Below are 14,217 nucleotides of genomic sequence, written 5' to 3'. Positions count from 1 at the left end.
CAAATTACAGCCTTCTGGGGCCTCCCTGGCAGTACAGCGATGAAGAATCCGCCTGCAAGTGCTGGGGACAGGGGTTCAATCCCTGGGTTGGGAAGATTCCCTGCAGGAGGGCACAGCAACCCACTCCGGTGTTCTTGCCTGGAGAAGGTAGAGGACGGAGGAGCCTGGCAAGCTACAGTCCCTGGGGCCGCAAAGAGTCAGAGACGACTGCACACACAGGTGAAATAACCAGTGGGAAGCTGCTTTATAGCTCAGGGAGCTCAGCCCAGTGCTCTGTGATGACCTAGAGGGGTGGGACGGGGGCGGGAGGGAAGCTCTGGAGAGAGGGGACATATTCATACATAAGGCTGATTCACGTTGTTACACAGGCAGAAACTGACACGCTGTAAAGCAATTATCCTCCAATTAAAAATAAATTATAAAATGGAATGTAAAACATTAAATGAAATTAAAATTAAAAAAATAAAAAAAACAAAAAACCTCCATGCTCTCAAGGCAGGGGGGACAGGGGTTCAACCCCTGGTCAAGGAACTAAGATTCTGCATGCCAAAACAACAACAAAACCCACTACAGCATCTGAGCCCTCACAGAGCAGCTGCCTGTTCCACCCCCCACCCCCTCACCCCTCCCCACCCCCGCCTTGTCCCCAGAGAATTCTTTCTTGGCGGAAGGGCTTCTCATTTGTACATCTCACCCTTCTGGTCTACCAGAGCTTGAACCAAGGTTTTCAGCCCGAAGCAGTGTGGCCTCTCTGCAAAGCCAGTTGAAGGGGGAGCTGAGCGCCTATGCAGGGGGTGGGGGAGCAGCAGTCCAGGTGGAGAGGGGAGGAAAGTGGTTTGGGAGCCAGATCCCCAGGAGATGGAGCGGGGGGACTGGGGGGCGGTGGGGAGAGTGCAGACAGCTGACCTCCTGAGTCACCGTGAGGTGGTCCAGACCCGAACTGACTGCCCTGAGACACATTGCCGTCATTAGGGAATTTAAGAGGCTGGGGGAGGGGCTGAGGGTGGCGGGGCCCTGCCCAACAGTTAGGATGGGTCCCCCAAACCCAGGCCCATTCCCCATCTCATCACTCCGTCTCTCCTGCTCTCCCTGGGTCTCTGTCCCCACTCTCTCTGGGTCCCTTCCCCTTCTCTCTGGGTCCTTCTATCCCACTCTCCCCTGACCTCTCTGCAGAGCCTGAGTTTGGGGGGCACCAGTTCTGCCCTGACCCTTCCTCCCCCACTCCTTGCCAGGGCCCCTGCTCCCCCACCTTTCAGGACTGCGAGGACCACAGGATGAGAACGTGTGGGAGACAGGACGCCTAGAACCTTGGTGCCCCCGGCTCCTCCTCCCGTCTCCTGCCAGCCCCCAGCCCCACTCCCAGCCCCTCTCTGTTCCTCTGCGGCTGTCACCTCTCATCTCTGCCTCCCCGTCTCCCCTCCTTCTCAAGGGCCCTCCGTGACCTCCGCTCCCTCTCCCTCTCCCCCGTCCTCTGCTCGATCTCTTCTCGGGATCTCCACGTCCTTCCTTCCTCGCCATCTCTGGGCCTCCCCCGTCCTCCCCACTGCCATCCCTCGTGTGTGTGTGGGGGGTGGGGTACCTCTGCTGCTTGTGTCTCTATGTGCTTTTTCCTCCTTCTCTCTGCCTGTGTTGATTCTGTCTTCTCCTCCTTCCTTCTGTTTCTCTGCTTCTGTCTCTCATTTTCCCACACTCATCTCTCTGTGAATCCCTGTCGCTGCCCCCTGCCCCCACCCATCCTGCCTTTATCTGTCTGCCTCCTCCTTCCCAATCCCTAGTCTCCATCTCCCTAAATTCTCCCCACCTCTCGCAGGTCTCTCGGCCCGTATTCCTCTCCCTCGCCCTCTGCCTTCCTATTGCTACTTCTCTCACATTTCCTCACCTCTCTCTGCTCTTGGGGCAGCCTCTCTCTCTCTCTCTCTCTGCCTCTTTCCCTCCCTCTCCCGGCCCCTCCCAGAACCTTCCCCCGAGTCCCCCCACCCCACCCCACCCGTCCACCCTGCCCTGGACTTCCCCCCTCCCTGGGTTCCTCCCAGATTATAACACCTTCCCCCGCCAGGTAGGCAGGTTCTCGTGAACAATTGTGGCTGCTTCTCTGGCCAGAGAGGAGATGGGAGGAGATGGGATGGGGATCCTGGAGTGGGAAATAGGCAATAAAAAAAAAGGGGGGGGGGGAACCTCAGAAGGGTGGAGGAAGGAGCAGGGCCAGCTACTCAGACCAGGGATAAAAGGCCTCAGCGAGTGACAAGGAAGCAGACACCACCCCCACTCCACAGACAGGAGACATCAAGGCAAGCCCTGAGCCCTTCTCAGCATCCTCTCCAGCCACCAAGGAGCACCCCCTGCCCCAGACCCAGCCCTCCGGGTCTCTGGCCTCTCTTTTGTCCCCCAACCAGGTCCCTAAGGGTCTCAGTCTCTAAGAGCCTCTCTGACCCATAACCTCTAGGTCTCTTGCAGCTTCCTTGACCCTCACTTTCTCTCTGCATTTGCCAGAATCCAGCCGCCAGCCCTCAGAATGTTTCTCCTGCTGATGGCTCTTCAGATCTTGGCTGTAGGTAAGACAGTGGGTGGGTGGGGGGCTGGACTCTGAGAAGGGCCGGGGAGATGGGGAAGGGCCCTGGGGACCTGAGATGCTCACCTGACAAGAAGGGGTGGGGGATAGTCTGGGGACCATGGTTGAGGAGCGTGCTAGAGGAAGGCCCAGGTTCTAAGTGGTGGAGGTGTTAGAATATCGCAGGGTCCAGGGACTTGTAGGGGACAGTGAAGAGTCGGACATGACTGAGCAACTGAACAACATCAAGAGATAGTGAGAAGTCAAGGGAGGAACTGAGCAGAACAGTCAGGTCCTGACCGAGTCTTATGAGAAAGTACCAGCAGGACACTTGCTGACTGCACTGTCGTCTACTCGCTCAGCCGTGCCCGCCTCTCTGTGACCCCGTAGACTGTAGCCCACCAGGCTCCTCTGTCCATGGGATTTCCCAGACAAGAATACTAGACTGGGTTGCCATTTCCTCCTCCAGGGGATCTTCCCAACACAGGGATCGAACCTTTGTCTCTTAAATGGCTAGCAGATTCTTTACCACTGAAGCCCTGTTGATTGTGTGAGGGAAAAACTAATCAGAAGTGATGGCAGAAATGATGATGGGGTGGTGGGCTCCTGGCGGGGGAGTGGTGTGGCATGCAGAGTGGGTGTACAGAGGCCGGGAACCTGGGGGCCCTGTGTGATCCTGGGGGACCACACAGAGAGTGAGAAGTCTGGGGAAGGGACAGGGAGCTCCCCGATGGTGCTGGAGGATAGCTGAGTGGAGCTGTGGCGTATTGCATAAAGTGATCGTAGAAAGCATGCATAGGAAAGCGGAGTCAGGGGCGGTAGTGTCAGGACCATGGATGAGGTGGTTCTGGGACCTCATAATAGGTGCTATGGAGGTGCCTGGGGGTGAGGGGGTGTCAGAAAACTCCCTGGTCGTGTTGGGACAATACTGGGGGCACTGTTGGGCATATCTCATACAGGGTGGGGTTACATAAAGATGGGTGGGTTAAGGATTAGGCAACACAGGGAGGACTTGTGGGTTCCGGACAGCCTAGAGAGCTAGGGGTTGGGTGGAGAGCCTTAGTTTACCTGCTCCCCCCACTCCAGCTCACCCTTGCCTTCTCCTAGCCATGGCCCAGAACCAAGGGAATGAGAACAAGATAATCGGTGGCTACACTTGCACCCAGAGCTCCCAACCGTGGCAGGCAGCCCTCCTGCAAGGCCCCCAGCGTCGTTTCCTCTGTGGAGGGTCCCTGCTGTCCGACCAGTGGGTCATCACCGCTGCTCACTGCGCCCGCCCGTGAGTGGTCCCTTCCTGATTCTTCTGCCAAGTGAATTCCAGAGTCTAGCCCTGTGTACAATCCAGGGTGCTAGCTGGGTTTGTTTAGGGTCTAGATAAGAGCCTAGAACCACAGACCCAGAACATGGAACCCAGCCATGAATCTAGAATCTGCTTTTAGATTCTAAAAGCAGATCAACTGCTTAGAAACCATGCTCATGTGCTTGGTCGTTCAGTCGTGTCTGACGCTTCGGGTCTCCGTGGACGGTAACCCAACAGGCTGCTCTGTCCATGGGATTTTTCCAGGCAAGAATACTGGAGTGGGTTGCCGTGTCCTCCTCCAGGGGATCTTCCCGACCCAGGGATCGAATCTGCATCTCATACTTTGACGGGTGGATTCTTTACCATTGAGCCACCTGGGAAGCTGGTTGGAACCCATACACCAGCTTAGAGTCCTGCACAGAATCTAGAACCTAACACAAAACCTGACATCCATCCAGAGGCCAATCTCCACATAGAGACTAAGATTGGGAGTGGTGGTTGAATTCGGGACACAGCTACCATCAGACACTCAGGACCCCTCTCAGAACACTGCCTGGAATCCAGAGTCAGGTTCAGAACCCACCGTCCAGCCATGAATCTGGAAACCTACTTGCAGCTCAGAGCATGGGATAAAGACAGAACCTGGAGCTTGTTCTAAATCCAACATGTAATCCAGAGTCTAGTCTACAGCTCTTCTTTGAGGAGTCTAAAACCCAGACCTCAACCTGTTCTCTCCATCCCAGAATGAAGACCATAATCTAAAGCTTCATAGAGAGCCCAGGGCCCTTCCCAGATTCTAGACCTAAACTTGGACCCCCCACTAGAAATCAAAGTCCAGACAAAAGCTCACCCAGTGCTCACAAACCAGATTTAACACCATAAACTGAAGTTCAGGGTAGAACTGAGGGCCCAGAGTCTAAAACGTAAAGCCCAGAATGGAAACCAACATCTAGAACCTGGGATCCTGACCATAGTCTGGAGCTCCTTCTAGAACCTAGAGCCCAACCTGAGGTCAAAGGCTCAGATCAGAATCTTGAACCAAGAATCCACAGACTATCACCTGTAATTTGATCTAAAGCAGAACCCAACCTAATATCAAGAATGCAGGCTGCTGTTTAGAACCCTGAGTCCAGCTAGACCACAGAGCTCAAGTCACTGTCTCCAACCCATATCATAAACCAGAGCTTCATCAAGAACCCAGAACTTAACCTAGAACCTGGAGCTCACACCAGTATCTAGAAAGTATGCTAGCATCTAGATTTAATCTAGAACACAACTCCAAGCTTCGAGTCAAAAGTTTAGGGTGTCAAGAGCCCAAAGGCCAGGCTAGAACTGCAATGGAGCCCCCCTGGCGCCTACTCCAGAAGATCGATTTGATTTAGAACCTAGAGCCACAGCTCAGAGCCTCACTTTAGAACACAGAGTCTTGACCCAGGTGCATACCCTAGGGCAGAGCCAGCAACCCGCAAACCTCAGAAGGCAGAGCACAGTCGACCAGGGGAAGGGGAGGATATAAGACTGGGCCCAGAGAGTGTCCAGGCCGGGGGAAAGGGTCCAAGATTCCAGGAAACACTCTGCCTGCAATTAGAGGGAGGGTTATGTGTGTGTGCTCAGCCACGTCCAACTCTTTGTGAACCTCGACTGTAGCCCGCCAGGCCCCTCTGTCCATGGGGATTCTCCAGACAAGGATACTGGAGTGGGTTGCCACGCCCTCCTCCAGGGGATCTTCCCGACCCAGGGATGGAGCCCGAGTCTCTGGTGTCTCCTGCGTCGGCAGGGTGATTCTTTACCGCTGAGCCACCTGGGAAGCCCATGGGGAGGGTCAGCCTGGAGGAAGACTCGTCCCCAGGGGCGGGAGCATCGGTGGATGGTGGGGCGGGGTCTCAGCTCACATCCTGAGCAGCACCACTCTTGGGGGTCTCGGGCCAGGATCCTTCGAGTCGCCCTGGGCAAGCACAACCTGAAGGTCTGGGAGGCCACACAGCAGGTGCTGAGCGTGGCCCGCCAGGTACCGCACCCCCAGTACAACTCGCGGACCAGCGACAACGACCTGATGCTGCTGCGGCTGGAGCGGCCCGCTCGGCTGGGGCGGGGGGTGCAGCCCATCTCCGTGGCCCGTTCCTGCGCCGGCGTGGGCTCCTCCTGCCTTGTGTCGGGCTGGGGCACCATCTCCAGTCCTGTTGGTGAGGGGTCCTGCATCGGGAACGAGGGGCTGCAGGCTGGACCCCCGGGTCTGAGGGAGGAGGGGCTGGGGGCCTGGATCCCTGGGTCTGAGGGAGGAGGGTCTCAGGCCCAGACTTCTGGGTCCTATTGGAGAGTAGACCTCATTTTAACACCTCAGTGCCGCCCCCTCTCAGCCAGGTACCCCAACTCTCTGCAATGCGTGAACATCAACATCTTCTCGGATCAGGAGTGTCGGCGGGCCTACTCTGGAGCCATCACCCCGGGCATGGTCTGTGCAGGGGTCCCCCAAGGCGGGAAGGACTCTTGTCAGGTGAGCCCCAGGGAGAAAGCCTGGGCAGGGATCTTGTTCGGGGCTGAGACTTAGGTATGAGAGGACCTCAGGAGCAGGAAGATCGGGGGGTGGGGGGCCCGCCACCCCCAGAGACCAAGAGAGGTTGTCACAGCCAGGCTTTCTCCTAGCTGTTCGCCCTTGGTCATGGATGTAACCTTCCAGGCTCCGGTTTCCTCACCTGTCCCACGGGGGCAGCAGGACAGGGTGGAATGGGGTGAGCTCGTCCATGGCAAGAGTGCAGAGCTCCGACCACCACAGTCATTGCCATCATTACATGTGGGCCCCTGGAGAGCTTGCTCAGGGTCTGGAGGCCTTAATCCATCCCCGAGCAACGGCTCCAGAGACACACGGTGTGGAAACACACATGCAGTTTTCTAGACACAGAGCTTAGATGAAGAGGGGCCCAAGAGACACAGAGGACACGGGACCCCAAGCCCCAGGGGCTGAGACCTCCAGAGGCCCTGCCCGGGCAGGGGTCGGGTCTCAGCCCACCCCCCACATCTTTGCCTCTCGGGCTCCCCGCGGCCGGGGCTCTGGCCGTCAGTCCACGGATGTCTCCGTCTCCACCTCTCCCCATCAGGGTGACTCCGGGGGACCCCTGGTGTGCGGAGGGCAGCTCCAGGGTCTCGTGTCCTGGGGGATGGAGCGCTGTGCCCAGCCCGGTTACCCCGGCGTCTACACCAACCTGTGCAAATACCACACCTGGATCCAGGAAACCATGAGGAGCAGATCATAGCCGGCGGGACAGAACATCACCTGCCCACATGCTCCCCAAGACCCTGCCCCTCCCACTCAAGACCCAGCCCCCAGCGCCCCCTCCCTCGGACCCCCAGCATCCTGATCCTGACCCCTGGCTCAGAACTCCCCTCTCCCAGAGCAGTTCCTTCAGGGGTTCTCCCTGCACCCCTACACCCTCCCCATCGTTATCCAGGGTACTCCTGAGACACCAGAGCAGGCGCATGAACACAAAGGCATTGAACTGGCACCGTATTCCAAAGAGGACAATTTTCAAAGCTCTCAGTGTCTCTAAAAGCCAGACAAATACCATTAATAAAATTTTATCAATCCTACAACAAGGACCTACTGTATATCACAGGGGACTCTGCTCAATGTTATGTGGCAGCCCGGGTGGGAGGGGAGTTTGGGAGAGAAAGGATACATGTGTATAGTGAGGCTGAGTCCCTCCGCTTTTCGCCTGAAATTATCACAACGTTAATCGGCTCTGCCTGCGTGCTCAGCCGCTCAGTCGTGTCCGATTCTTTGCGATCCTTTGGACTGTAGCCCGCCAGGCTCCTCTGTCCAGGGGGGCAGGATTCTCCAGGCAAGAATACTGCAGTGGGTTGCTATTTCTTCTCCAGGGGATCTTCCCAACCCAGGGATCGAACCCGAGTCTCCTGCATTGGCAGGCGGATTCTTTACTCGTTGAGCCACCAGAGAAGCCCTAACCGGCTATGCCCCAATACAAAATAAAAAGCTTAAAGAAAGTTTTTTGACAATCTTAAATTCCATTCACCCATTCATCTAATGCACTCAACAGACAGGCATAGCGGTCCAATCACGGCCAGCCAGGAGCGGTGTCCTGAGGCACATGCTGTCCCCTGGGGGTCCGCCCCCTCGCCATCCACCGTACCTGGTGTGGTGGAAGAAAACACCCCAGCCTTGCCGTGTGGCCCCATGCGCAGGACCACCCCTCCCCCAGCCTCTTCTCGGGGTCCGGCGAGGAGGGACTGCCAGGCCCAGGACCGGCAGGGCCACGCCCGATCTTGTTTCCTGGGAAAACACGGTGCAAACGGAGAGGTCCTCCTTTTCCTCATCAGATGTTAGGTGAGCAGAGTTGAGTTAATCACACCCTTGAGTTCAGGTCCTGAACTCATTTTATTTACTTATTTCTACTTGTCCTCCCCTGACTCCGGATACCCTCCTCTCCCACAGGCACCAGCCCAGCTGGGCCTGCAATAATGTGCCTCCTTGGCACACACTGGTTGTCACATCGTGTTGCTTCAAATTTGTACGACATCGTTGTGTTATGAATCTCATTCTCTTTCTTATTTTCGTTCAAGAACCACTGTTTACTGGGCACCTACTATGCGCCGGGCATGGTTCCTAGGTACTGGAAGTAGGCCCACGAACAAGCCAGACAAATGTAAATGCTTCTCAGCACAGAGCTTACATCCTAGCAGGAGGTGCCAGACAAGAAACAGTAAACATCATTTAAAGGTAGAGAGTCGCTAGGAATAAAAAGGTCATTAAACCTGGGCTGGGTGGCAGGCCTTGCATTCACGCCAGAGCCAGCTCATACCAGCCCATAAGAGCCTCTTGGCAAATTTTCAGGGATTTGGAGCACCAGTTGCTCAACACAGCCATAAAAGAAAATTAAATTACAGAAACTCACAATTAAATAATATACACTTTTGAAAAGTCAATACTCAAAACTCATCAATTCCTAATTATCATTGCTGATATCTATGCTTCAAGGCTATTTATATCTGTCACGTTATGTCTGTAACGGTGAGCATCTGGACATCTATGTGTACCAAGTCACTTCAGTCGTGTTTGACTCTTTGCGACCCCATGGACTGTAGCCTGCCAGGCTCCTCTGTCCATGGGATTCTCCAGGCAAGAATACTGGAGGGGGTTGCCATGCCCTCCTCCAGGGGATCTTCCTGACCCAGGGATCAAACCCGCGTCTCTTCTGTCTCCTGATTTAGCAGGCGGGTTCTTTACCACTAGTGCCACCTGGAAAGCCCCAAGCATCTGGGCAGCCCTTCCCGATTCCATCTCCATCTTCTCGAGGTTCTGTGCTTGCAGAATCAGATACAGTAGAAGCCTGCGTGGCCATATGTGTCCATCTGCTCGGCCGTGGGGGACAACCCAGGATCAGAGAGTTCTGAGGGGGCAGCCTGGGTTGTAGCCTGCCTGGCTACAAACAGCTCATAAGACTGCTGGGGGAGAATGGAGTCAACACTTTACAAAAACTGTAAAGGCAGCATAAGTTTTAAAATTGTGAGTCAGGAGTTCCCTGGGGGTGCAGTGGATAAGAATCCGCCTGCTGATGCAAGGGACACAGGTTTGATTCCTGGTCCGGGAAGATTCCCCATGCTGGGGGCGACTAAGCCCATGCACCACAACTACTGAAGTCCACGTGCCTAGAGCCTGTGGTAGGCAACGAGAGAAGCCACCGCAGTGAGAAGCACGGGCACCAAAACGAAGAGGAGCCCGCACTCGGCTGCAACTAGAGAAAAGCCTTCTCAGCAATGGAGACCCAGCACAGCTAAAAATAAATTAATATTGAAAAAGAAAGAAGTCAGAGTCCTGGACTCCATCCCAGACCAACTGAACCAGAATCTGCATTATAACAAGATCTCCTGCCCGAGCCACCGACCACCCCCCACCCCCGCAATCCAGGGGATTCAATGCTTATTAGCTTGAGGAGCACCACTCATGGTATACACCCACCATATTTAATGACCCAGTTCCCCAGTGATGGACATCCAGGCAACAGTGCAATGACCACTGTGGGGCAAGCCCCTTATATAATCTACAGAAGGCTTTCCTGGAATACTCACAAAAGCAGGATAGCTGGACCAAAATCTTACTCTTAATCAATTTCACCAAGTACTGGCAAGCTTCTGCTCAGATAAGAAGGATTCATATCTCACCACACCCTCAAAAATGCCTGCAGCTCATTCACTCATCCAGCAAATATTCAGAGAGTTAAGAAGCTGCTCGCAATGTGGGAGACATGGGTTCCAAACCTGTGTCAGGAAGATCCCCTGGAGAAGGAAATGGCAGCCCACTCCAGTGTTCTTGCCTGGAGAATTCTACGGACAGAGGAGCCTGGCGGGCTACAGTCCATGGGATCGCAAAGACTCGGACACAACGGAGCCACCAACACTTTCACTTTCAAGGCAGAGTGAGGGGATAGAGAATGCAGAGAACGTCAGAGGAAGGTTATAATTGTAAGCGGGTTGTGCATTGAGTGGTTAATTCAGCAGGACTGTTGTTTACCTTACAAAGAAAAGTTTGGCCCTTGCCCAGTCTCCGGGAGAAAATCTGTAAGCCCTTGGAATATTCCGCCTAATAACAGTGTCTTTCTTTACCCGGGGGCCTTGGGCCACATCAGATAGTCCATCTTAATAAGGGGATTCGTGGTGGAGGTCTGGGGGCATGTTGGACCTGCGGAGGGGCTGAAGACTAAAGCTAGCAATGCACTCAGACAGCCATGTGCCTATGTGACAAACACCCAGTAAAAACCACAGGCTCAGGTGGGCTTTCCTGGGGGGCCATACCCCGTGCATGTTGTCACACATGGTTGTTGGGCAACGTAAGCACTGTCTATATGACTCCACGGGAGAGGGCAGTTAGAAGCTCATGGACTTGGCTCCACGGGAGAGGGCAGTTAGAAGCTCATGGACTTGGCCATGAGGACTTGGCCAAGTCCTGGACTTGGCCCCGTGCGCCATTTTTCTCTCTGGAATAAACCAACATCCTGGGTAGAGGAGCTTTTCTGAGCTCTGTGAGTCCTGCTTAGTGATTCCCGGACCTCGTCTCAGGGATCTCCAGCTACAGTGATGAAGGAAGTCTTCACAGAAGATGGCAAGAAGGGAAGAAGTCAGGCAGGCACCTGGTGGGGGAGAGGGCTCCGGGAGTGGGAACTGAACTACTGAAGTGCTTTTCTGTTATTTATTATTTTTGGCTTATTATTGTTATTTATTATTTTGGGTCTTCACTGCTGCACACGGGCTTTCTTGAGCTGTGACCAGCGGGCTTCTCATTGCAGTGGCTTCTCTTGTTGCAGCAGAATGGACTCTAGAGCGTACGGGCTTCAGTCGTTGTGGCCCACGGGCTTAGTTGCCCCGCGGCATGTGGAATCATCCCGGACCAGGGTTCGAACCCATGTCCTCTGCGTTGGCAGGTGGATTCTCAACCACTGGACCACCAGGGAAGCCCGTAACTACTAAGGTTCAGAGATGGGGTTGTGTGTGGCATGGGAAAGGCGGGAGAAGAGGAAGGGGTAAGTGATATCGGAGGATTATTGGGAGCAGAGGTTCCAGAGCCTTCTCAGCCACCATGAGGACACCTTCACTCTGAACAAGAGCAAGGTCTGCAGGCCGTTGAGAAGAGGAGTGACCTGCCCTGACTTACATCTTTAAAGGGTCACGCTGGCGGTTGTGTGCGGTAAGCAGAGTGTAGGCAGACAGGGATGAAAGCATGGAGACCAGATAAGAAAGTTGTGACAATCCCAGTGAGAGATGAGGGTGGCTGGGAGGAACCGGGGTGGCGAGGATGAAAAGTGTTGAGAAATGGTCTCAATTCCGGGTCTATTTCGAAGCGGGCAGGGTTTGATAGCAAAACAGACACATGGCGCGAGAGAAAAGAAATTGAAGGGCAAGACTGAGGTCATGGCAGAAGGGTGGAACGGACGAAGAGACTCTTTACTGAGAAGACCGGGACTCTAAAAGGAGCTCATCTGGAACGAGAGAAGGGTGGAGGTCAGGAGCTTGGTTTTGAAGGTGAATTTGTTGAGTAGGCAGTTGGACATGAAGTGGGGAATTTAAGAGCCAGGTCTGGCTGGAGACATGAAATGTGGGAGTCGTCAGCATGTTGATGGTATTTAAAGCCACGATGAGATCACCAAGGGAGTAAGCGTCGACAGAGGAAAAGAAGAGACCCAGATGCTTGATCATGTAGAGGTTCATGAGAATAAACAGCACCAGGCACGCAGGAGAAGCAGTCAATGAGTTAAGAGAAGGGCCAGGAGGGGGTAGTGTCTCAGAAGTCGGGGAAAGACTTCAAAGGAGCAGGAAGGGATCTGCTCGTTAAATGCTGCCGATGAATCAAGTGAGGTGAACCCCAAAGAGCCAGCCACTGGCTTCAGTAACATAGACATCACTGGTGCCCGTCAAAGGGGCACAGTTGGTAAAGTTTAGCAGGGGAGGAAGCCTGCAGGGAGTGGGCTCAGAACAGGAGAAGAGAAATGCAGACAGGACGTGTAGCCAACGTTTTGGAGACTTGCTGTCAAGGGGAGCCAGAACTAGGAGAGCATGAAGGCTGAGAGCAGGGTTTTTTTTTGTTTTGTTTTTAATTCTTTTCCATGGAACATGTGAGAAATTGTAGTGTGTTCGTATGATAATGGGGAAGGGGAAAAAATGATGATGCAGGCAAGGGAGCAGAGAACTGCTGGCTGGAACAGTGTCCTCAAAGAGGTGAGAGGGGATGGGGTACCTGGCGCAGGTGCAGGGGGTCTGTCTTAGAAGGGGGCGAAGATTGTTCATCTATAGAAGTGGGAGAGGAAGCGGAGGATGTGGGCACAGATGCAGGTAGATGGCAAGACAGATGCTTCTAGTTCTTGCTGTTTCAATGGGTGAAAAGCGGTATTTCGTGGCTGTGGAGAAAGATGGTGACCAGGGCCAACATCCTTAATAACATGGATCCAGCTCTAAAGAAAGAATTCACGTGCCTGAATTTCTTGGGCATCTTTCTCTCCAAAAGCCCAAGTCTGGTTTCTCCCCCAGGCATCTCTCCATCTCTCTCCCTCTTAAATGTCTTGCCTCTTTTTTTTGTCTCTCCTTGCATTTCCTCTGCCTGCCTTCTCCCATCCCTCTTGTTTTTCTATCTCTGTGTATTCCCTGTGTCCTTGTCTGTCTCCCCTTCCCTTAGCGTTTGCACCAGGGCCTCTGCTCCAGGCCTGGGTGTGGGGCCAACTTTCTCGCCCTGGCCAGCACTTCCAACCAGAACTTCCAGTTCCTGCTTGACAAAGAATCCCATTTTGAAGCCAAGCTAGGGTGGGGCACCCCTCCCCCCCACCCCTGGAACCTTGGGTTGCCTCCATCACCACGTTTACTTATATATACTTATATAACAAGTCATGTTTGTGGCTTTTGGTTCATATCACACTCTGGTCTAAGCATCTTCAAACATTAACTCATTTACTCCTTCTCTATGAGGCAGGTGCTACTGAGAGCACCATTTTACAAATGGGACCCTGAGTCACAGAGTGGCCGAGTCACTTGAACTCAGCTCTGAACCACTAGGAACACTGTCTCTTTTTCTAGTCCTTTCCCTTTCGTTCTCTAGCCCTTCTCTATGAGGGGGGGGACAGACCCTGATCCATGAGACCCCCCTGGATTCAGTCTAATTGGTACGTGACTTTCAGCAGCTCACTGCCGTCCATGGGCTCCGGTTCATCCAGTGAGAGGGTGTGGAATACTCCTAGTCCTTAGCGGGGTCCATGACCTCACTTCAGCAAGAGCCAGCCAGTCATAAGCACTAATGTCAGTGTTGACCTGGTACTCACCCCTCAGCAAATACCAAAACCAGCCACCCCCACTCCAAGTTCCAGCCCTTCCCAAGTGAGAGAGGCTTTTTCTGGAAATGTGAGCCCAGGCCACCAGAGGGCACAGGTACCCCGACTTCCCACGCAAGCCTGTCACCTCACTTAACCCCGCATCTGCCCTCCTGGCACTCACTCTGAACCCAGACTGATGGAAAAAGAGTGAACTCGGCGACTTCCCTGTGGTCCAGTGGTTAAGACTCTGCACTTCCAATGCAGGGGACACAGGCTGGATCCCTGGTCAGGGAACTTAAGATCCAGTGGAACAAAAAAAAAAAAAAAAAGGCGGGGGAGGGTTGCTGAACTTGAACTCAGTCTCTACTCTGGGCCCAGTCCTGGGAGGTGGGCTAATTCCAAGGTGGGGAAGGACAGTGACCTCTCTGTCACCTTGAGAGGCATTCACAGCTATGACCCAGCCCACTCCCACCAAAACCTGATCCCAACACAGACACGTCTAGTGCTCATTGTCAACGCACAATACCACCTCAACCGTATTTCAATGCCTCCACATCCAAACACTC

At 54.1% G+C, this 14,217-nt stretch overlaps 1 protein-coding gene across 1 annotated transcript; it reads left to right on the top strand.

Annotated features, from left to right (window-relative positions):
• The first annotated feature begins 711 nt into the window (after positions 1-711).
• On the top strand, positions 712-7,205 carry KLK14 (kallikrein related peptidase 14). Its single transcript, XM_061139965.1, has 6 exons — positions 712-814; positions 2,491-2,552; positions 3,656-3,827; positions 5,778-6,031; positions 6,206-6,342; positions 6,944-7,205. The coding sequence occupies exons 1-6, from the start codon at positions 786-788 to the stop codon at positions 7,097-7,099; spliced, it is 810 nt and encodes a 269-aa protein (XP_060995948.1). The 5' UTR covers positions 712-785; the 3' UTR covers positions 7,100-7,205.
• Positions 7,206-14,217: the final 7,012 nt, after the last annotated feature.

This window comes from Dama dama, chromosome 4, assembly GCF_033118175.1.
Source record: "Dama dama isolate Ldn47 chromosome 4, ASM3311817v1, whole genome shotgun sequence".
Taxonomy (NCBI): domain Eukaryota; kingdom Metazoa; phylum Chordata; class Mammalia; order Artiodactyla; family Cervidae; genus Dama; species Dama dama.
This window is presented reverse-complemented; position numbering and strand designations above follow the sequence as displayed.

Coding starts and splice junctions, on each gene's coding strand:
- KLK14 (XM_061139965.1), top strand. CDS start 786: ATGCAGGGGGTGGGGGAGCAGCAGTCCAG. Junction 2,553..3,655: donor TCTTCAGATCTTGGCTGTAG/GTAAGACAGTGG, acceptor GCCTTCTCCTAG/CCATGGCCCAGAACCAAGGG. Junction 3,828..5,777: donor GCTGCTCACTGCGCCCGCCC/GTGAGTGGTCCC, acceptor GTCTCGGGCCAG/GATCCTTCGAGTCGCCCTGG.